General features: G+C 40.8%; 1 protein-coding gene across 4 annotated transcripts in view; it reads right to left on the minus strand.

The window, feature by feature from the left end:
• SIDT1 (SID1 transmembrane family member 1) overlaps positions 1–25001 on the minus strand; it is a 79089-nt gene that overhangs the window by 9469 nt on the left and 44619 nt on the right. For all 4 annotated transcript variants that reach the window (XM_083351871.1, XM_083351870.1, XM_083351873.1 and 1 more), the window contains 9 exons: positions 23387–23460; positions 21220–21286; positions 17738–17811; positions 16797–16920; positions 15319–15436; positions 13939–14075; positions 12264–12369; positions 7702–7778; positions 3852–3898 (listed from right to left, as the gene is read on the minus strand). In XM_083351871.1, the coding sequence (XP_083207997.1) occupies positions 3852–3898; positions 7702–7778; positions 12264–12369; positions 13939–14075; positions 15319–15436; positions 16797–16920; positions 17738–17811; positions 21220–21286; positions 23387–23460 (824 nt within the window). The remainder of the gene's footprint in view (positions 1–3851; positions 3899–7701; positions 7779–12263; positions 12370–13938; positions 14076–15318; positions 15437–16796; positions 16921–17737; positions 17812–21219; positions 21287–23386; positions 23461–25001) is intronic.

The raw sequence follows: 25001 nt of genomic DNA on the forward strand, positions 1-25001 counted from the left end.
TGCAAATTTGATGAGTTCCCCATTTATCCCTTCGTCCAAATCATCGGTGAAGATGTTGAAGAGCACTGGGCCCAGAACAGAGCCTTGGGGCACCCCACTACACACTTCCTTCCATGTAGATGCAGTTCCATTGAGGACCACATGCTGAGTATGGCCGGTCAGCCAGCTATGAATCCATCTGGTGATGATGCTGTCTAACCCACATTTTTCTATCTTATCAAGTAGTAGGTTGTGATCTACTTTATCAAATGCCTTACTGAAGTCCAAGTAAATTATATCCACAGCATTCCTCTGGTCCTCTAATTTTGTCACTTGGTCAAAGAATGCAATAAGATTTGTCTGGCATGATCTGTTTTTGACAAACCCATGTTGGCTTTTAGTAATGACTTTGTTTGCCTCTAGGTGTTCGCTGATTCGTTGTTTGATTATCTTTTCCAGAATCTTCCCAGGTATTGAGATCAGGCTGATAGGTCTGTAGTTTCCTGGATCTATTTTTTTCCCTTTTTTGAATATGGGAACTACATCAGCTCTCTTCCATTCCTCTGGTAGTTCCCCAGTGCTCCAGGATCCTTGAAAAATATAGTTCAGTGGTTCTGAGATCACGTCTGCCAGTTCCTTGAGAACCTTGGGGTGTAATCCATCTGGTCCTGGTGATTTGAACTCGTCTAGGCTGGACAGGTGCTCACTTACCATTTTCTTGCCTATCTTAACTTGCGTTTCTATTCTGTTTTTTATGGCACTGGTTTGGGTAGGTTGGACTGTTTTTTCCCTTTGTGTAAAGACAGATGCAAAAAATGAGTTAAATAATTCTGCTTTCTCCCTGTTGCTTGTCACCTTCTTGCCACTTTCCCCCACTAATGGACCAATCATTTCCTTAACTTTTTCTTGTTTCTTATATGTTGAAAGAAGCTTTTTTTGTTATTTTTGACTTTGGTCGCAAGCCTTAGTTCATTTTGAGCCTTAGCTTCCCTCACTTCATCTTTGCAGGCACGGGCTGTTTGCCAATATTCTGCCTTAGTTATGTACCCCTCTTTCCACTTCTTATACTTGTCCTTTTTATCTTTCAGTTTATCAGAGAGTTTTTTATGCAGCCATGCTGGTTTCTTTTGAAAGCTGTTATTTTTCTTTGTTGGTATTGTGCTAGACTGGGCCTTTATTATCTCACTTTTCAATATTTCCCAAGCTTCTTGAGTTGTTTTCCCCTTTAGGATTCTCATCCATGGAATTCTTCCCAAGGTCTCTCTAAGTTTATTGAAATTAGCTCTTTTAAAGTCCAAGACTCTAGTTTGGCTGTATTCTATTGCTTGTGTTTCCATAATGTTGAATTCCAATATTGCATGATCACTTCTCCCCAAGGTTCCTGTGGTTTCGACACTTTCTATCATTTCATCTCTGTTAGTATGAATTAAATCTAATATGGCTAATCCCCTAGTTCCCTTCTCTACTTTTTGGGAGAGAAAGTTGTCTGCTAGGTTTGTCAGGAATCTGTTAGATCTTCCACTTGGTGCAGAATTTGTCTCCCAGTTGATATCAGGATAATTAAAGTCCCCCATTACTATTGTGATGCGCTTCCTACATACCTTAGTTAACTGACTAGCAAAAAGTTCATCTATTTCCTCTGCTTGGTTGGGCGGCCTATAGTATACACCTATGGCAATGTCATTTTTCCCCCTTTTATATTGACCCAAATACATTCAAGTTTATAGTTTTCATCATTGTTGTGCTCTATTTCTGTAGAGATAAAGTTATTTCTTATATATAGAGCAACTCCTCTTTTGTTTAGTCTGTTTCTTTTAAATAATTTAAATCCCTCTGGCTGTGTGTTCCATTTGTGGGTTTCGTCCCACCATGTTTCCGTAATGGCAACAATATCATATCCGCCCTCATTTACCTGAATTTCTAGTTCACCCTGCTTACTGTTCATACTCTGCGCATTGGTGTACAGACATTTGAGTCCTTTGAGTCAACACTTCTAACAAGTGTTGGAAATGTAATCAAAATCCAGATACAGTTAATCATATACGGTGGTCCTGCAAGTATGTGAAAACATCCTGAATAAATGTTATAATGATAATAGAGAAAATACTTAAGAAACAAATATTAATAAAACCTGAAGCTTTTCTTTTAGGTATTATGGATAAATCAATCTAAAAACAATTTTGGAACCCTGTTTCTTTACATGGTGACCACTGCAAGGATTGTGCTTGCTAAGCCGTGGAAAGGCGATGTCGACTGTTGAAGATTAGATTTTAAAATTGATTGAATTAGCAGAGATGATGAAATTAACTGCCTTGATTAGAGATAATGGACTAGACAGCTTTATAAGACACTGGAAGCCATTTGTGGACTTTCTACGTATTAAATACAATAACAGATGGTTAACAGAGGGATTTGAAGACTAGTATAATATTTGGGCTAATGTGTTGACTGCTTTTCATATTTTTTTCTTTCACTTTTTATATAAGATGTTGGGTCGATTCAATTATTAGATAGAGATCTCATCTGAAATATTTGTTATATTTTTCTTGTTAAATGAGGATGAAAAAGTTTATAACTTTCACTTTGCCTTCATTTGTAAGTTTATAACTATTTGCATGCAGGGGGAGGAGAATTTATCATGTTTTTTAAATTATTTTTTCCAGCATCCAGCTAGTTTGGAAATTTTTTTTATGTTTAATGTTGGATGTTTGAGTTGTTCCCCCCCACCTTTTTGTACACATTTTTTCTTTTCTTTTTGTTGTTCTTACTGTTGGATGTATATTTTTGTTTTTTTCTGATTTGTATTTTATTCCCATAATAAATATATATATAAATGATTTTGACCATGACTCCCATGCACTGTAGAAGCAAGTCTAAATCAAGCTTAAGTCAGAGTCACTATACTCATTCAAGCAGAGGCTGTTCCTGATTCTCTGCTGGGGATAGGAATGCCTTTAGGCTTGATTAAGACTTGCCCACAACTGTGCATAGTTGTGAACACATACTTACGCTGTGAAGGGGTTGATGGGTAAGTGTAGGTTGCAGATTGGGCTGAGGCACACACATCTCCCAGATCATAACGAGATGTGTGCCCTACATACTTACTGGTTGATCTAACTTCCTGTTGGGAGGCAGGCAAAAGGTAAGACACGTTGTTTGAGTACCCCTTATCCAGGATATTAATATTCACAGAAGTAGACTAGACTACAATAGAGCTGGAAAGGACCTTGGAGGTCTTCTAGTCAAGCCCCCTGCTCAAGAAGGAGGGCCTATACCATCACAGACAAGTGACTGTCTAGCCTCTTTTAAAAATCTCCAGTGATGGAGTGCCAACGATTCCTGGAGGCAAGCTGTTCCACTGGTTAATTGTCCTCATTGTCAGTTTCTCCTTAATTCCAGATTGCTTCTCTCTTTGATCATTTTCCAATCATTGTTTCTTGTTCTGCCCTCTGGTGCTTTGGTGAATAATGTGACCCCCTCTTCTTGGTATAAATATAAATGCAATAACAATGCAACCATCTCCAAACAACAGACACATATGCTCCCTGATGCAGAAATCTAAATCAAGCTTAAGGGGGGGGGATGAGGAAAAGAAGGAACTAGTTTGCATTCCAATAGTTTGCTAAACTAATTCCATAACAAAGTCTGATTCCTATGCTGCAATAATCACATTAAGAATTCTGGAATTTCCAGGGTGGGGAACAAGGAAAATGGGAAGAAATTGTTAAGTATCAGATAATTTGTCAACTTGAAAAAGTTTTAAAAATAGCAGGCAGCACTATTTCAGAGACAGAGCTTCTCCAACAGACACTTGTATCTCTTGATTGTACAAAATAAATCTACAAACATATAAGCATACATTTGCTACTTACAAAGACCAATTAACCAGGTTCCCAACAACAAGCAAAATCATTCTGTCCTAGAGAAGAGAAAGAATAACCAAAAATGAACAACTGACAGGAATGCAGTCATCAAGTCACATCAACATTTTCCTGTTTTATTCCAATGCTTTCAACAGGAAATAATTAACAGCATACTTAAAAGTTATGCGGATGAAATGAAAAAAATCAAAATGGAAATGTATAGAGCTCAACTGGATGGTGAAGAGAAATTGCTGGGAAGACAAGAAAGAATGATTGGAACAGAAAGGCACTGAAGTGCAAGAAGCGGCCAATCAGAATGATTCCAAAGCACTTTCATTACATTGCTAATGAACTGACTGGAATAAGGAATAGCTCCAATGTTGTGATCAAGGATAAGAAGGCACCAACTGGCGGGACATTACCCTCCTCGGTGCCTAGAAAGACTCTGCATAATTCTCCTTAGGCAGCTGCAAAGTGCCATATACCAATGTCTGAAAGAAGAACAAGCTGGATTTTGCTGTGGAAGGTACTGCTGCGAACAAATCTTCACCTTATGAAAACAGTGCACTGAGTATTGACAACCACTGGGCATCAGCTTTATTGATTTTAAGAAAGCATTTAACTTTGTCCACTGAGAATCTCTATGGCAGATCCTACATTTATATGGTTTACTGGCAGACTTCATTACTATATTTAAGGATTTATACCAACTATCAAGCTGCTGCGTTATGGACTTCTTAGAAATTACTACTTAGACAAGACTGTATTCTATCACCACTCTTCTTCTTCATGGTCCTCGACTGTATTATGCAATTAAAATCCCACATTGGGAAAGGCATTCATTAGTTTGACCAAGTGTCAGGACCTACTTCAAGCCCACATCCTAAGAAAGCAGAACTCTTGGAAACAGTTTCTTCCAAGCAGGAACTTTTATTAAGAATAGGAGATAGCAGGCATAATAGACAGGATCTGAGGGATTCCCTTACAGATCGATATTTTAAAGTGTCCCTAAGCAAACCCCACCCCACAGTTCATCCAGGCGGTTCAGACCGGCCAATTCCCAGGTGATAAGTCCATCATGAGAAAGGGAAGATAAAACCAATCCAGTTCTGTTTGCAGCATGATCATTCCACAGCTCTTCACACCTTTTGAGGATGGAGAAATAAACCAGATCCCGGAGGATTTGCCTAAAATTTTTGGGTAGTTCTAATTCTACTGTTAATGGGTTTATGATTCTTTTAATTGGAAAAGGTCCTATATATTTTGGTCCAAGTTTTTTACAGGGCTGTAGGGATTTTAGGTATTTTGTAGATAAATATACCATTTCTCCTACACTGAATGGTAAGGGTTCAACTCTCTTTTTGTCTGCTTGTGCTTTGTATGCTTGCCTAGCTTCGTCTAAGGCTTTCCTAATGATTGGCCAGGTGTTTTGTAATTGTGCAATCCATTCTTTCAGCAGTGGAATTTCCGGTTCGTTTGGGATTAGTTCTGGCATAGGGTTGAAACTTTGACCGGTGGCTATTTGAAAGGGAGTATAGCCTGTGCTTGAGTGGACTGCATTATTGTAAGCAACTTCTGCTAAAGGGAGTAGGTATGTCCAATTTGTCTGCTGGAAATTAATAAAGCATCTTACGTATTGCTCAAGTACTGAGTTAGAACGTTCTGATTGGCTGTTCCCTTGAGGATGATGACTAGATGACAGTCCCTGAGTGGTTCCTAAGAGGGATAAAAATTCCTTCCAAAATTTTTACATAAATTGCACTCCCCTATCAGATATGAAGTGTTGGGGTGCCCCGTGCAGTCTGTAGATGTGCTGCATTAATAGTTTTGCTAAGGTTTTTGCGCTGGGAATCTTTTGGCAGGGGATAAAGTACACTTGTTTGGAAAACAAGTCCGTAACTCCACAGATGACAGTGTTTCCGTTGCTTTCTGGTAATTCCACTATAAAATCCATGGATATTTCTTTCCAGGGGGCTGAGGGGTTCACCACTGGTTGTAACAGTCCGGGCGACTTCCCTTGCAACCTCTTAGCCATTGCGCATATTGGGCAGCTGGCCACGTAACTTTCTATATCCTTTTTCATGGACGGCCACCAAAATTGCCTTTCAATTAAATGTAATGTTTTTACAAATCCAAAATGCCCTGCTGATTTTGTATCATGACATAGTTGCATGAAAATGACCCTCTGGGTAGATGGTATATATAACTTCTCTCCCACCCATGGCAGTCCATCCTTGATGGTGCACATGTGTGTATTCTTTTGAAACCACTCATCTGTTTCCAAAGTTTTCCAGAATTCAACTTTGGTTTGGCTACCCAGCTCTGGCTTTAATTTAGCTAGGGCTCTGGTGGTTACTGGTGCTGCCAGTTGTGTTTCAGGCATGAGTGGTTTAGAATCGGTGGCTCATGTGCTGTTATATTGGGGCATGCGAGACAGTACATCTGCCAGGAAATTCTCCCCCCCCCCCCGGCAAGTGCTTGAGCGTAAAATGGAATTGGTGAAAATGTTGGGACCAGCGGGCTTGCTTGGGAATGAGCTTCCTGAGTGTTTTTAAGGCTTCCAGGTTTTTGTGGACTGTCCATACCTGAAAAGGGATTTTATTTCCTTTAAGGAAATGGTGCCACGTAAGTAATGACCAGCGCACCCCATATGTCTCTTTTTCCCGCATGGCCCAGTGCTGTTCCGTTTCAATGAGTTTCTTAGACGTGTATGCACATGGTTGCAATACCCCTTCATTGTTTTCTTGTAATAGTACAGCCCCCACTGCCACATTGCTTGCGTCTGCCTGTATTACAAAAGGTTTATCCATGTCTGGGTGCCTCAGTACTGGTTCGGCAAAAAAGTCTCTTTAACCTCTCAAACACTGCTTGGCATTCCATTGTCCGTTTTGGTGGCTGGCTAGGTTTCACTGAGGATTCTCCCTTCATTTTTAGTAAGTTCGTGAGGTGCAGGGCTATTTGGGCAAATGAGGGGATGAATTGGCAGTAAGTTTGCGAAACTCAGGAAAATTTGCAACTGCTTCCTTGTGCAAGGTGGAGCCCATTCTAGTACTGTCCTGAGTTTCTCGGGGTCCATTTCTATGCCCTTTGGGGATATGTGATACCCCAGGTAGTCTATTCTTTCCTGGTGGAATTCGCATTTTGATAACTTGATATATAGGTGGGCAGCCTGCAATTTTTTTACAACCACTCTGACTAGGTTGATATGCTCCTCTTTAGATAAGGATGTCATCCAAATAAACCAGGACCCCCTTAAATAGGTGCTCCCTTAGCACTTCATTGATTAATTGCATAAATACTGCGGAGGACCCTTGTAGTCCGAACAGCAAAACTTTGAATTGGTAGCACCCCATTGGACAATTAAATGCGGTCTTCCATTCATCCCCTTCCTTGATCCTAATGTGGTAGTACACTTCTCTAAGGTCTAGTTTGGTAAAAATCCTTCCTTTTGATAGGTGGGATAACATGTCCTTCATGAGGGGTAGAGGATACAGGTTACTTTCACTAATTGCATTCAGGGTGCAGTAATCCACGCACAAACGCAAAGTGCCATCCTTCTCCCTAAAGAGGACCGGGGCAGCCACTTTGGGTTTGGCAGGTTCAATAAATCCCCTTTCTAGGTTTTTATTTATGAATCTTTCCATCTCCTCCATCTCTTTAGGGCACATCTCTCCACCTCTCAAGGGGAATTCATCTGTAGTTTGTCTCGTCAAAGTATTTTCAAAAAATAGATTACTACTGCAATGTCAAATAAGACCATTGTGTTTATTTAAACCAATGTATATGTTTTCAAATGAAAAAGAAAAGCATTTTCATAATCCATCAGAGATAGCTTCCACGGACTGACGGAAGTACTTACCATGTACATGGGTCGGCTGCATTGTTGTATATAATCTGTGTACAATACTATAGCTATACGTCGAAAAATCCCAAGATCTATGGCAGAAAACAACAAAAGGATTTAAAATATGGCAATCAGCATTTGACTAAGATCATGTTGAAGCAAATATATAACCCGGGGCTGAGAAGCAAGAGTTGGCATAAAGTAGATTGGAATCTATTGAAAAATGTTTGATTTTCCGAAAAGTTACAACGGACCAGTTATTTTAACACTAGTGATAAAAATATGACTTTTTATACTATTATTAGGCAGCTGAAAACTAGTAAATATTGAGGTAATTAAGAATAGATTTTTATAGGAGTTGATTGTAATCTCAATTATGGATTGGTAACCACAGGCTATAAACCTAACATTCATTTACAGCTTCCAGAGCACTTCCAGAATATGTAGCCAAAAATTAGCAGCAAAAATACCAATTTTCAAGGAATATACCGTAGCTTTTCCAAATTTGTTTGCCATTGTATTTACTCATTTCACCCCTTAATCCTCTAAAAATTAGAAGTAGGTACTTCTAACTAACATTTCAGTCCCACCTAAAATTATCATACTATCAGCTTGGTGTTTTACACTCTATGAGGCTGAAGAAACAGAAAAAGAAAGTTAATCCTACCCTTTCCTGTAAACTGTTCATTTCTCCTATAGTAGAGCAATAATTTGAATGTGACTTATCTCTTAAGATACATTTTGAGGCATGGACTGCTTTCTACCAGCTCTGGCTGATACATTAATATTGACTCTTCTGGGACATAGATAACATGGAATATCTGGATACCGTACCACAATTCATGTAATGGAAAAGTACAGTTTTATCAAAAACAGAGCTACTAGCCAGTATCTTGACCAAGACAGGGAGAATGGAAATATTTCAATAGCTCCCAACACATTTTTGAATGCAGATACTTGCTTTAATACTGTACTTAAAAGTTTCATGCACTAAAGACGTGTGTATCTGAAAGGCTATCTTTTCCTCTAAGAATCTTTGCTGCCATTACCCAAGTCTCAGAATAGATGTGCTGTGTCAGCTGTAGTGTCTTCACTATTTCATGCTCCAAGTTCCTAACTTCAACCTATTTTCCCAGGTCTTTCTAATGTTTAACTAGAGATATCATCCCTATCATTTTTTTAGCTAGATTGCTTTTAAAAATCAGCCCCTATAGAAGCATTTGATAAAATCTGCCAGTAATTTTGCTGAAAAGTGGCCACTTATACCATCTCCAACCACCAACATTCTTGAGAAATAATAGTTATGCCATCTGGTTTGTTTTACAATATCTATTCAGAAGGCACTGGGGATTCAGGTTACTGACTTTTCCATAAAAATCCAGAAAAATGAGCATGTTTCTTAGTCTTGCTACCAAAGTCCTTTTTTGCTTAGTGAGAAGGGGGAAGGTTTAACCCCAAATGCTAGTTACCTGGATCAGAGACATCTGGCTCCACGTGAAGCAGAAAAGAAAGGGGGAAAATGTTGTCAGAAGAATATACTAATAAAGCAAAGGAAGTATAAGATAGCTAGGAGGTGTTCTCAAATGCTTGCTAATCAAAATGTGCACACATACACAATTACCAGCTCTATGCTCCCTGTGAAAAGCACTACTTGCTGAAAAATAACTGTTGCTTTCAACACACAACACAAATAAATAAATAAATATGTAATCCCTTAATGGGTCAATATTAGGTATAAAAAAGTGAACACGGATTCTTAGGTCTATTTCTCAACTTGGCTGGCATGAGAATCCTGGGAGTTAAAGTACATGCATCTTAAAGATTGAGAAACAAATGTAACCCATTGGGGGGGAAAAATCAGTAAGAGTAAAGCTCATTCTCATATATTGTCTAGTTGAATGCATTGGCTTTCTGAACTTATAACCTGTTAATAATTAGAGGTAGTAGACATAGAGATAGTTAGGTATTCTATGCTTTTCCTGTCAAAAAGACTTACTCTGCATGTCTCTATATTACAGGCTTTCTATTGGTTAGACAGATATTCTCAAGGCTTTCACCTTTTTCCTTCTTCATTTCTGACTCTGACCTGTGCACTTCAGTTACTTGGCTCACTTTGGCTCACTTTCTCTTGGCTCACTTTCTCTTCATAATGGACCTCCAGGCTTTTAGTAGTTAGCTATTAAACAGTCACTATGCCAGAAACTACATCAGCAATAGGGATACCATGCAGGAAGGTAAATGCATCAAGAAAGTTAAAACTAGATGGAGTCAAGATAATAGAAAGATACTTAAGGAGTACTGCAGATTGAAAATTAATTTTACCTACGGACAATAATTCCAGACTAGCAGCTCAGATGGAGATGTAAAGGAAGGAAAATCTATCCAAAAACTTGTTTTACTATGTGGAAAGCTGGATTAGCAAAAAGCAGTTAATAGTTGTTCTCTCAATCACAGAATATGTATCTGCCTCTGTAACATTTTATCTCAATACGTATGTGTATCTGCAGCACTACTTTGCCAAAAAACTAATATTGGACTTTGAGACAGATAAGCTGAATTATAGTTGAGGACAACCAAAATTGCATTTTGATTTCCAAAACAAAAAAGCTACCTCATGTACAAAGCACAATGATGCCAAGTACCATCACGTACAAGATGCATTCCACTATGGCTTGTTGAGGACAAGTATTAACCTATAGGGGAGACAGCAGTTAACATACTCACCAAGTCATGGTCAAGAGATAGGTTTACAGGCTTTTGTGAGGCAGTGGGAATGATTAACTGGTGCGATGGCCATTGTGAAGGGGATGCATACACCAGCTTTCTGTGCCTATAAATGTACTGACCTCCAGGACAACAGATGTAGACCTAGTTAGCAGAAGGACTCTGCATTTCTTTCTGCTTTTTTAATCCCAAAAGCTTTTTTTTTACTTAGCATGTCTTATGTAACATACATCTTATTTACTAGGCTGATATTCTCAAGGTTTTATCACTTTCTTCCTCTCAGTTCATCTACATTTTTCTTCTAATTCTGAACTAAGCCATTCAGTAGCTGATTGAAAGACAGCACATTATATGGACTTAAGTAATTTGGGGTCCCAACAACCTACGATATGCAGATGATACCACTCTAATGGCAGAAAGTGAAGAAATTGGAAAAGGAGTCCGGCAAGGCTGTATACTGTCGCCCTGCCTACTGAACTTATATGCAGAGCACATCATGAGAAAGGCAGGGCTAGATGAATCAAAAGTTGGAATTAGGATTGCCAGGAGAAATATCAACAACCTAAGATATGCAGATGATACCACTCTAATGGCAGAAAGTGAAGAGGAACTAAAGAGCCTCTTGTTGCGGGTGAAGAAGGAGAGTGCAAAACTTGGGTTGAAACTAAACATTAAGAAAACCAAGATAATGGCATCTGGCCCTCTCAATTCCTGGCAAGTAGATGGGGAAGAAATGGAGGTAGTGACAGATTTTATTTTCCTGCGCTCCAAGATCACTGCAGATGGGGACTGTAGCCAAGAAATTAAAAGATGCTTGCTCCTCGGGAGGAAAGCAATGGCAAATCTAGACAACACATTAAAAAGCAGAGACATCACCCTGTCAACAAAAGTGCATATAGTCAAGGCTATGGTCTTCCCAGTTGCAATGTATGGCTGTGAAAGTTGGACCATAAGAAAGGCTGAGCGCCAAAGAATTGAGGCCTTTGAACTATGGTGCTGGAGAAGACTCCTGCGAGTCCCTTGGACTGCAAGGCGATCAAACCGGTCAGTCCTAGAGGAGATCAACCCTGACTGCTCTTTAGAAGGCCAGATCCTGAAGCTAAAACTCAAATACTCTGGCCACCTAATGAGAAGGAAGGACTCACTGGAGAAGAGCCTAATGCTGGGAAAGGTTGAGGGCAATAGAAGAAGGGGACGACAGAGAATGAGGTGGCTGGATGGAGTCACTGAAGCGGTAGGCGTGAGCTTAAATGGACTCCAGAAGATGGTAGAGGACAGGAAGGCCTGGAGGAACGTTGTCCATAGGGTCACGATGGGTCGGACACGACTTTGCAAATAACAACAAATCACTAAATAAAGCTAATCTATTTTTCTTTCACGTAAGCAGCAGTCTTCAGAATAATTTCTTTTTAAAGAGTTTTTTAATTAACTAAATAAAGAAAAAAATACTACATATACTCATGGATAAGCCCATCCAGAGGTAAGCTGGCCCTCAGTTTTCATGTTTTAATTTTCCTAGTTTACCTGTCAGCAGCACATATTCATTTTATTTTGGTTCAAACTTCAAGGGTTTGCTTCTTCATTGATTGCTTCTTCATTGATTGTGTTATCTTTGAGTCTACACACACACACACACACACACACACATACATGTGTGTGTGTGTGTGTGTATAAAAACCAACATATATCCGTGGATGACTATATTAATCAATTTGGCAAATCTCTAATTTCTTACAAAATGTATACTAAGTATAGCACTTCTCCAGCAGACTTTCCAAAATATAAAACCACTTTTTCTGTCCAACAGAAAAATAATTGGATTTTAATTAGACTTACTTCCAAGTGAAACTTACCTATCTTAAAACGACCCATGTAGTAAATTTGGGTGCTAAGACCAAGAGAGGCCACAACATGGATGATGGAGAAGAGGACCCAAAACCACACATTTTTCCCAAAAACCTTGGAAAGAATAAATAAACAGTTATCCCCAAGGCATACTATATCCTGCCTCTCAAATAAAAAATAAATCCTTTATCCTGAGCTTTTTTCTAACTTAAACTAAGTTTGGTGATCAGAAAGGTATGGTGAGATACACCAATAAATAAATAATGTAATCAATAAAATCTAATAGTAATTTAATAATGTAGCTATAGAGATGGGAATAGATAATTATCTGATTTATATTTTAATGTGATCATACTCAAATTGCATTTTCAAAAATCTAAATACAGACTAAATATAGAGACAGCTTTTGATTATTAAGGTAACATGTTGTACTGATTTTTATTAGTGTAATATTGAGTTTATTATTACAGTTTATTATTTTTACTTTTTAACTGTTTTTACTTATTGCTTTGATAATTTCATTAAATCAGGCACCGAACCTGGATTCTGAGAAAAGGACACTCTCTAGGGTGTGAAATACTTTCTACAAGAACTTCTGGCATTGTTATTTAATAGTTCTGTCTTTCATTTTATATAATTTATCAAATTTAGGGACTGCCCATCTTACTATTTAAGTGACTCTGCGCAATTTGTAGATAAAAAGTCATAAAATCATGTAAAGTCAGAATTCTTTAACTGATGCGTCTATAACATATCCTGTCTATCTGACCAGGTGGGAAGGTCGATGTAATTGGGACAAGCTGATCTCTCAGGTAACTTGGTCCCATGCCATAAAGGTTTTTAAAGGTGATAACCAACACCTTAAATTGGACCCAGAAGCAAACTGGCATCCAATGAAGTTCATTCAGCTACAGAAGTTACATGAACAATCCTTGGGGAGCCTAGAACTGTTCGTCCAGCCACATTCTGTACCAGCTGCAGCTTCTGGATATTCTTCAAGGATAGCCCCAAATTTTCAAATGGATGGGGTTGAGCACTTATAAAGGTAAAGGTAAAGGTTTCCCCTGTCTAGATGTGTCTGACTCTAGGGGATAGTGCTCATCTCTGATTCTTAGTCAAGGGAGCCAGGATTGTCCAAAAACACCTGGTCCATGGTCATGTGGCTAACATGACTATACACAGAAGCACAAAGAACGCTGTTACCTTCCCACCAATGTGGTACCTTATTTATGTACTTGCATTTGCATGCTTTCAAACTGCCAAGAGGGCAGGACCAGTGGTGGGATTCAGCCAGTTCGCACTTGTTTGGCAGAACCGGTAGCTAATTTTTTATTGCCCAGGCCCAGAATGGACTTCCAGAAGGGGCATCCACACAGAGAACCGGTTGTTCACATATTTGAATCCCACTATTGGGCAGGACCTGGAGCAAGCAACAGGTATGCACCCTGTTGTGCAGTGCTTGGGTCTCAAACCCAGAGCTCAGTGTCCTTAACTGCTGAGCCATCATGCCCCCCCACTTGAGCACCGACAGCTGCTGATTTTTTGCTATTTGGCATCAGTGGAATTTAAGTTTAAGTTCATGAGAATCCACAGAAGTTTTTTATGATTTTTTTTTCAGAAGTTCTGCCTTCCTTGCCCATGACTCTATGTACAATAGCACCAATGCATAAAACACAATCCTACCACTCCAAGTACAGCAAGGCAAATAACCACTGCAAAGGATGCATAGGCTGAGTAAGCACTGGCGTTGATGTCGGGGTGGCGAGTCTGATATAGTTTTAGCATACACAATCCTGCAATCATATACATGAAAGAGGTGTCTGCCAAAAGAAGAGAAAACAGAACAGTTCTTACACTTCTGGTAACATTAAAGAGATAACTACTACTCTAGACCAACTATTTACTGTTGTTGTAGAAGGCTGAGATTGCTAGAATCAGGCCAGATAATGAAATAAAACTCATTCTCCAGATTGCAATGTTAATTTCAGAGCAAGACTTCTAAGCCCTTTTGACTGTGGCATCAAAAGCCAACAGAAGACCATGGGAACTAATGCCCAAAGGTATGGGGAACTAATTTTTCAAACCAAGAGCCAGCAGAGCAACCTCAAGATCTCTTAGTTTATTTAGTACTTCTGAGTACTAAATAAAAACACATTTTGCTTTTGTATATTTATAATTGTTTTTGTAGAATTGGTAAGAACACAATTATATGTTTCTTACTCAATTAGTCTGTTAAAATCAATTTTAGCAATTTTAAAAGACAGGTAATGACCAGACCCACCAGCAGTTAGTTATGGTCTAGTTCTGGAGTTCTGCTGGTTCAACACATGTACACACACAACACATACACATCATATGACTGCATTTGGGCACTTAGCAACCAGCTCATCTTTACTGCCAGTTGCAGCATTTCATGACTTACATCAGTTGTTTGCTGTTTTTTGGGCTTTTTGGTCAGTTTGTGGCAGAAAGCACCCCTAGGAATACACTGGTTCGCTTAACAACCACAATGTTCACTTAATAACTGACACATTTACTTAATGATTGAGGTATTTGCTTAAAGACCTCCATAAAAAAGTTGTAAAATCAGGTCTGGTCACATGGGTGCCTTGACTTATGACCATCATGATTTATGATGGAATTCTGGTCTCCATTAGGGTTGTAAGTTGAGGATTACATGTATAAAGATCCCACTCCTCTCTTTCCCCAGAAGAAAATTACATACATGAGTTGTGTTTGCACAATATATAAATGTAAAATAGAGAGGGCTTGTGTGTGTTACAGTCTGTTCTGTGAATGCAGTCACTTATTCAACATTGCTCTGTCAACTGAGTATCTCTTGTGATACTAGTTCTCAGAAAAAACAACAACAGAAAAGCTGTTTTTTCAGGCTCAGGGCATGCAAACATAACACAGGGATGAAATGTTAGAAACTGACTCCCTCCTGCTTGCTTAACTGTTTTGCTTTACTCTTTCTAAAATCTTTAAATGCCACTAAACCCAGCCTGCTCAAAAGGCCAGAAGGCTTTGACAGATCTTTACTGTAGAAAGCCCTCCACTTACCAAACTGGAAATTAGTGTAGTTTGGACAGACATGGTAGCAAGCACTGAGGACGCCTTCCATCATTAAAGCAACACCCATGGCATAGAAGAGGCCAAAATGCTTAGGGATCCCATATTCCTTGAAGATAAGATAGAGGAATAACCAAGCACTAAATTATCATTCTGTTTTTTCATTCAGAATAGGTAAAGCAGTTAATTAAATGAATAGATAAAACAATTAAAGCCCAATTAACAGCAGCTAAAATTATTAGCAAAGAACTGAAGAAGGTGGACCACACTTTACCATATAAATGTTACCACTTGATGTGGTCTTTTACTTCCATGTGAAAAATATGAAAGGTGAATTGCCTTGTTAAAATAAATTTACTGTTTGACTGTTGATATTTTTATTCGAATATACATTTTTGTAAAGATTTTCTTGATTTTGCCCTTGAATTCTCCTATATAAAGCAAAATTATGAACATAAGTCATTTATCCTTAAGAACATCTTTCAGATTTGCTACATTTTCAGCTTTGTCCTTTATATTTTCTAAGAAAATATGGTCAGTGTACTTCTTGCATTCTTGCTTACCTCCTCCCATGCTCCCCCTCCCTCACACCTCACTGTAGTCATCCCCTCCCCCTCCATATTCAGCCTCTCTTTCCTCTCTGGGGTTTCTTTGCAACTCTCAGCCTTGCCCCCCCCCCACCCCAAATTCTCGCTAGCTGTCTTCATGCTCAGCCTTTTCCCCACACAAACTGTCTAGAGGGCTGAACAGTTTGAAGGAAACTGAAGTGCAGAGAAAGCCAATCAGAAATCTCCTCCTGAGAGAAAAGAACTTAGGGAAAATAATTCTGAGTGAGATGCTCCTAGAGGAAAGTTAAACATCTTCCCCGCCACAAATGCAAGTCTTTTAAATTAAGCTGCTTGGTATTAAAACAAAGGCTTCGTAAAATAATCGTGAGATGTGCAGTCTGCCCAAAGGCATAGCTCCGTGAAGGAAAGAGAACAGAAAAGGTCCTTTCCTTTAGCACAGACATGTCAAACACAAGGCCCGGGGGCCGGATCCGGCCCGCGAAGTGGTTTCATGCGGCCTGCGAAGCCATCCTGGAAACAGTGAGGGAACGGCCCCCACTGCCTTGGCCCTGGCCCAGAGACCCTCCTTCCGCCAGAGACCCTCAGATCTGTCCCACTCCTGCCCAGGCCCCCATAGGCACCCTTGATGCCAACGATGTAGAGCTGGCCACGCCCACCCAGTAGGCCATACGCACTCTAGCCACGCCCACCCAGTAGGCCACACCCACCCTGGCCATACCCACCCGGCCCCCTGAGGGCAACCGCAGTGCTGATGCGGCCCTCAATGAAATTGAGTTTGACACCCCTGCTTTAGCAAAATCCTTAGCTTCACTGGCATTGTAAGAACCAGAAAGATAGAGGCACTTTATACTAGTGTCCACAATGCCATATTTTTACCCAGCAAGAAGGCAGAGAGTATACCGTTGCACAGATGTCTTTCATTTGCAAGGAACGTCGATGGAGAAGGTCTCTGCACAACACAATCAACAGGAAAAGGACACCCAGCAGCATGTGGCCAATGTTGCTGAGGATGTTGTTGAAAGCACTGCAGAAAAGCAAAAAAGCCATATAATATTTTTGTCTCTGGAACTGAGCATATAAAATAATTGTAAGGGAATACAGCTATATAAAAAAGTATTTTTTCTGTTTATTTCCAAGAGTCATCTTAATCCTATGTGCAAAGCTGTCTTTTGCAAGGGTGTGGAGATGGCACTGATAACACTAGCTTTGCTTGGCTAACATTGTGAGGAAAATGAAATAATCTGTCACCCCAGAACTGCAGTCCCAAGTGCAGCCATTTGAAATATTTTTCATGATTAGAGCTGGGGGAAGAAATATAGTTGTCCTCTGTTCTAATTTCCAGTATTTTCCCCAAAAGATTACTATCTGGGATACCTTGGGGGAATGGAACTCAGTTCTATTCTTGCCATCTGTGACTGCTACCAGTCCTGGAAATTTTGCCCTTACCTATGCATGTAACTGTGCATGTAACTTGCCTTTACTTATATGTGTCAAATTACTTTGATTCAAATTAAAAAATAGTAAAGTCAGAACTTCCTTTTGCTTGGCTTTTGGTTTTGACAGCATTCCTTTTATGGGATTTTATTCTTTTATTAAATGATATTATTAGTCTGCAACCAATATTGCTGCAGTAATGGATTCTGGACTGAGCGGAGTTGGACTAGAGATGCATTCCTATCCTGGTATTCTACAAATCTATGAAAATTAAACTTCATGCAAAAAATTATATTCATTGCAAACCACTTACCCGACAGAAAATATCCATCCCCATTTCCCAAATACACAGAAAGAAACTCAAATTAAAACCCAAGCCACAAATTGGGAATTATCCTCATGCACACCTCAGGACTCCTAGTGGATGAGCACAAAGGAAGTTATAATAGCAGATATCTTGATTTCCAGTCACATTCACCACCTAAAAAGTGGGAGGGGAAAAAAAACAAAAACCCAGCATAAAGTTTTGCTTGTATTCATTGCAACATGTCAGCAAAGATGGTCAACAGCCAAGAGAGGAAAAACAAGCAATATTTGGTATATCTGAATTGCATTCCAAGCAGCAGAGCCACTACTTTTAGTTCTCCACAGATATTCCAGTTGTATTTGGTGTACTGGATGTACTTCAACCATAGTCCCATGGTTTGTTATGTTTCTTTCAAATAAGTACAACAGGTACTGAAGTTATACATTGCTATTATGTAGAAACAGAAGATTTCTGTAGAACGTTATGTGATAGATTAGATTACAGATTATTTTCACAATTAGCAGCCAGAAATCTGTAAGATACAAACAAAAGTGTTGGGGAAGCAATCTTTGTTGTCCAGTGTTATTTGCTGCTCCATCTTAGTTTTTTTTCTTTCAGCACTGCAATGTATTTTCATTTCCTATGCACATCCATTCTATTTTTTTCATGAAGAAACATAAATATGGAACAGACACTATAGGTCTTAACTGGGGGATTAGCAGTGGCGTAGCATGGGTTGTCAGCACCCGGGGCAAGGCAAGTAATTTGCGCCCCCTAACCCGTGGATTTTAGCACTCGAGTCTGCCGCAGGGAGCCCCGCATCCTGGGCGTCCGCCGCACCCCCCACCCACGCCTCCTCCGGGAAAAGGGGGAAGGTCCGGCATCCCCTCCCTCACGTGCGGCAGAAGCACCGGGACCCGAGGCCGTGCCAGGAGGCAGGCGGCGCAGCGGAGGATATACAGAACATTCAAATAGAAGGAAAATATGTGCATCAATAAGACAAAACCAGATTTACATATATTATTCCCCTCCACTTGAATATTCATAAATATATTGGAGCAATATTACTTTCCTTCCCTTACGAAGTAGGCCCAAAATTTATGAAGTTCTACTTCTATTTACAACCAATTTGACCTTAATCTACTTGGTAGATAGAGAGGCAAAGTAGTTAACAGGTGAACCAACAGCAAAGTTAAAATGTCAAAGCACTTTGTTAATAATCTATATTCTATTTTACTTCTATAAAGCCTCAAACAGCTTCTTATTTACAGTAAGTTACACAGTGCCTGCTCATTTCTGTATCTGTCAACTGCCCCACTCTGATAGTCAACAAGAGAAACTCCTGGGTTTATTTTTTCCTCCAAGAGAATACGGTACTGAAAAGCCATGTGGGTACAGAAGTGGGAAATCCAGTTCTAACATTTTGCTTGTAAAAGTCATAAAACAAATTCCTCCTTTCTTCCCTGGATCTCCCACTGTCCTTTCAACATCAATCAGTTGCATTTGAGTTGTTTTGAGAACGATCTCAGAGAAGTGGAGGCAATTAGAGCTCCCAGACCTGTCACTTGACCTAAAATTATTTTATTTCCTCCGAACATGGGAACGGGGGTGCCCAACCTTCCGGGAAACACCAGGATCCCCCAGGCGGGGAGCCGGGCTGCGCCAAGAGGGGGGGCTGTGGGGCAGGAGGGGGTCTTGGGGGAAGGATCTGAAGGGGATCGGAGAGCCGTTCGTGGAAGCCGCAACCCAGGAGGAGGAGAAGCGAAGGCGCAGCGCTTCCCACGGAGCAGAAAAACTCGCGAGGAAAGGCGGAGACTCGGAAGGGGAGGGGGCGCAACTGGGGGAAACCCACCTGGCTCTCCCAGGAATCCCTCCTCCCCTTCCCGCCCCTCCTATTCCCTCCCCCTCTCGCGGCGTCCTTGCCCACCTGGCGCCCCTCCCCCGCCACAGGAATCCCTCCTCCCCTTCCCCCCCAGGGATTCCCCCCTCCTGATTGCCCTCCCCCTCTCGGAGCCTCCTTGCCCACCTGGCGCCCCTCCCCCGCCAGGGGAACCTCCGCAGCCCTGGCGTAAGAGGCGTCGAGAGACCAGGAAGGGGAGATGGAGGGGCAGGAAGCTGGATTCCCAGCCCCCCTTTCTCCTCTCTAGGCGCAAAAACTCTGCACTTAACTCCTCTGCTGAAGCGCTGCGGGGAGGGGGCGACTGGGGCGCCGCCGAGCAATGCTAAAGTGCTCCAAGCGGGAACAGCAAAGGACCGTCACCCTTCATGCAAAGCCCCAAGACCAAAAACTAGGATCCAGATTGAAAAGGAAAGTTGCGTGTGCCAATCTGCACCTCTAAATGCAAATTAGGAATTTGTCGCCGAGCGCGCCCCCCCAGATGTTGCGCCCGGTGCGGCTGGCCCCCCCTGCACCCCCCACGCTACGCCACTGGGGATTAGCTCCATTCGTTTCTCTTCCTTCTATTATCTACATATAGGGAATATTCATTTGGAGCCACAATGCTCTCCACTACTCTGTGTCCTTTCCATCTAGAAAAAGGAGATGCATGGTTGGTTTCTTTCCCCTCTCCGCCCTCCTTTTATGTCCCTATCAGGCTTCAATTAGAAAGCTTTAATAGTAGGGGAAGCAGAGGCAGAAGGAATTTGCTGGGAGAAATTGGAACTCAGGCTAGGAGGAAGCCAAGCATCACACGTCAAATTGCTGATATTTTTCAGTTCCAGTGGCCCTAGCAAGGAGATCACATGGAAGACATGGGTCAGGTGCAAGTAACCGGAAATGACATGATGAGCTGATAGAGATCTTGACAGACTAAAGCACATACTGCATAACCACTAGAAAAATACTGTGAAGTTTTAGGGAGGGTCACCATTCGGCCTCTTCCTCCTCACCGGGACTCATGGCTATGCAGCCGTTTCACTCCTCCCTCAACTCAAAATCAGATTCCCCCACAGGTACAGTGTAATCACCCTCTTCTAAAATCACAGGGCTGTTTGTGACCTTGGAATCTCCTAGTCTAACCCTCTGCTATACTTTCAACCCTTGTAACAATAAGTAAGAAGCAGAAACTCTCCATAATAGGGCCCTCTGCTAGGATTTTCCTGACTGTTGGGGATCAAACAGAAATTGGTTACCAAGAAATCTGATGATGGTTGCTTAACATTAAACCTGGATTAATAAAGGAGAAAGGAGCATTGCAGATTTGATCATCAGTAGTATTACAGCTTTCAATTCATTTTGTTTTGATACTTCATTTTTGTTAATAGGTCAAACAAAAGACAGATTTTATAATCGCTAAAATAAACAGACTAAAGTAAAATGCTCTTGAGGAAATAGGCATTCACACGCAGGCCTGGATGAATTGTGCCTGCCCTTTGTTATCTCCTTTTAGTGCGGTTTGTCTAAGAGTGAGATGACCGCTCTTAGCAGTACCTGGCATCACTATAAAAGCTAAAAAGTAAATAATTGGAACTGAATCTAAAAACAGTTTGCAAAGCAATAGGGCTTGGGGGGAGGAGGAGAAAAAATTGGAAAAGATATTAGCCTGGAGGCTTAATTTGTGCTGAGAAGGCACAGGAACTCACCGTTTGGTATGTGATCACCAACTGGATCACTGGTAAGGCATAGAAAACAGCAATTGTGATGATGTTCCTACAGAATACAATGCATTGTATTTAAATGTGTATGTTTCCACTGAAGGTTAATAAATGGTCTCATTAGAGTAAATAAAGCAAAAATTAATTTCTTAAACTGAACATAGTTAACATGACTACAAATGCCAAGCTGATCCAGAATTTAAGATGAGCCACTTCAGCGATAGGAAAAGGGTGCAGAAAAAGATAGATACATAAAAACACAATTTTTTTTTAAAAAACACCCACGTTTCTATAGCTGTTAATCATTTTGCATTGTTTGCAATAGTGGCAAATATCTGTAGCTCTGTGTAGGATCAGGGTGAAGGTTCATTCTCCAAGCTTGTGGGTTTATTTCCAAATGTTTCATTACCAGGCTAGATAACATCTTCAGCAGAGTTTAGGGGATGTCAGTGTTCTTCTGTTTATAAGGGCTTCAAGTGGTCAGTAGGTCTTGCGATGGGTCAGGTGTGGGTGTGTTAGGTGAGGACCAAGTGAGGGACATTGGGAGGTGAAGTGCTGGTTGGGGGGACTTGCGTGGGTTGGCTGAGGGTCGATGCTGTCTGTTGCAACCAATTCTACAAACATTAAATCAACTAAAAACCAGGATCCACGAAAACTGACTGGCACGATCCCAAATCCTTAATCTTTATCCACACCAACAACAAACAACACCAGTTCAATTGGAGCAACACTAAAATCATTGGCTACGCTACCACCCACTACGCTTGGGAATTCATTGAAGCCTGGCACTCCGCAAGCAATTCCATCAACAGACACACTGACCTACAACTAGCCTACGAACCCCTCAAAATCCAAGTCAACCACACAGCTAACCAGAGACAGAACCAACCCTCAACCAATCCACACAAGACCCCCCAACCCTCACTTCACCTCCCAATGACACCCTCACCTGATGTAACCTCCCAATCATAAGACTCCCACTGATGACTCCCACCTGACCCCATCACAAGACCCTCACTAGACACACCCACACCTGACCCATCACAAGACCTACTGACCACATGAAACCCTTATAAACAAAGGAACACTGACAGTAACACTAAACTCTGCTGAAGATGTTACCTAGCCTGGTAATGTGTCGGCTTGCGACCCCCAGGGGAAGAGCCTTCTCTGTGGGAGCGCCAGCCCTGTGGAACCAGCTCCCCCCTGAGCTTCGGATGGCCCAAGATCTCCAGTCCTTTCGCCGCAGCCTCAAAACACTCCTTTTCCACCTGGCTGACCTAGACTGACAGGGATTTTAATTATATTTACAATTTTAACTCTATTCTTTAATTTATTTTAATTTATTTCAAATTTTTATTTTTAATTTACTGTACAGAGACCTTTAAGTTTTGTTGTTGTTAGCCGCCCTGAGTCCCTCGGGAGATAGAGCGTGATATAAATCCCATTAATAAATAAATAAAATAAATAAATAATGAAATGTTTGGAAACCAACCTGCAAGCTCAGAGAATGAACCGTCACCCTTATTTTACATTGTGTAAAAATAACATATTAAACCCATAAAATACTGAAATATTTGTAATGTAGATACTCTATTTTTAACAAATAAAATATAATGATGAGAAGTGTGACTTTTTCAATTTTTGCTAACATCTTCAATATCTGGCAAATAATTTGATTTCATAGATCTCTGAGATGTCGTGTGAGACGCTCAGGGGACCTTGAGCTACAATTTAAGAAACATTGGTCTAAATCAATAAAACAGAGTTTCAATCATTCCTGACCAGGCCTTAAGGGATAACATTCATATTGAGGTGCTGCATTAGCTGCCACTAGATTTCTGGTTACTATGCAGAGTGCTATGGTCATTGTCTCTAAAGTGCAGGTCCCGGTTATCTCAGTATAAAGTCTGCCTATTCTGGGCACTCACCCTAGAAACAATTAACAATGAAAGCTACTTCTCTTTTAGATTCATCAGTGCAAAATTCTGAAATTTTGTACCAGGAAATTCATGTTTAACCAGTTTGAGACTGGTGTTATGCTCTTATTTCACCAAGAAAATCACCTGTAAGGATTCTGTTTAAATTATGAGAAGAGAAAGAAAGATGAGTTCAGTATAAAAAAATGAGTTCTGTTAATTTGTTAGTAACTTACCAGAAATAAATTTTATACTTTTTGCTGACAATTCTCCGATCCTTTCTGGATAGGTCTGACAGATAAAGGAACATCTAAAAAGAAAGAGGACAAGATCTTCACAGTTCTTTAAAAGGATTAAAATACAATCTAGCTTTTCAGATCAGGAATGTCATTTCAACCTGTCAAGGCAAGTATACGAAACCAAATATATTCCCTTAAAGTAAGGTATCTGAGCACAATCTTCCGAATTTTAACATAATGTCTTACCAGTGTGATCTGAACCATATTCAAAAACTGTGCACAATATAAGTTAATAAAAGATTTATTTCACTCCAGCTCTTGACAATAAACATTTTGACGGAAAGGATTGAATCACACAGTTTGTGATTAAACAGAGACTGATTTGCAATCACAACTACCATGTTGAACTAAAGTCTGCTTGACAAAGATGCTGCTGGAAGGAGGGGAAGAAGAGAGAGGGAGGGAGGGAGGGAGGGAAGGAGAGAGAGAGAGAGAGAGAGAGAGAGAGAGAGAGAGAGAGAGGGAGAGAGAGAGAGAGGGGTGATGTTGGAGATTTTGGAACTTCCTATGCTGCTTAATGATCACAATGATTTGGTTTGTAACATCTCTTACGGTGGCCCCTAAAGAAGAGTGTGGGGAGTGGTATGAGAAGGAGTTTCGTATTGTTTTTAATTCCATCTATACTCAAAACAGCAAGAATCCACCTAAACCAGGGCTTTTCAACCAGTGGTACGGGTACCACCTGTGGTACATTGGCACCTGGCAGGTGGTATGCGGCCATCCTAGAAAAGTGGTAGCGGGGGAGGGGAATGAGCTGAACCGGTGGCAGCACCGCACAAGCCTGAGCAAGAGATGGCTGGAGCTGCAGGGCTGTCAGTGCTCAGTAACAGGGCCAGGATCAGCCCTTCTTTGTGGCTGTCAGGGCTCAGTGGAAGCGCCAGGCTCCAGCTGGAGCTCGGCGCTGATCCTGGCGCTTTTGAACCCAGAAGAAGTGCCGATCAGCTGGAATGTTGCAGCATCTCCAGGGTCTTGTGATTTACATTCAGATGCTTGGCAAATGATTCATATTTATGATGGTCACAGTGCCCCAAGGTCATGTGAAGTGACCAAAACCTGCTGCAACCACCCAGCAGACGGGGGGGGGGAATAAAAACCAAACACCCCCTACCCCACCCCCGCTGCCAATCCTCAACAGAAATGCTCACAACAATGAAAACCTTGAACAGGAGGAAGAGCGCTGCCGGGCGGGCAGGCAGGTATCTTGCTTGGCTGTGGCTTAGGGGGCACTTTTTTCAGTGCCATTGTAACTTCAAACAGTCACTAAGCAAACTGTTGTAAGTTGAGGACTACCTGTACTTCATCTTTTTTTTCTTTTCTTTTTTTTGGTCATCAAGTTTTTGACACCTTTCTAGGCGACTGGTGGTACTTGATTGTTGCCATATCCTAAAAGTGGTACAATGGGTGAAAAGGTTGAAAAGCCCTGACCTAAACCTTGAACCTCCTGTCCGATACTACTCTTTGCGTAAAACACAACCGTCTGAACTACCCTATATCCTAAAACTATAGTTAAGATATTTTTATTTAGGTTATAACACTGTATAACAAGATTTTG

This window comes from Vipera ursinii (assembly GCF_947247035.1).
Source record: "Vipera ursinii genome assembly, chromosome: 2".
Taxonomy (NCBI): Eukaryota; Metazoa; Chordata; class Lepidosauria; order Squamata; family Viperidae; genus Vipera; species Vipera ursinii.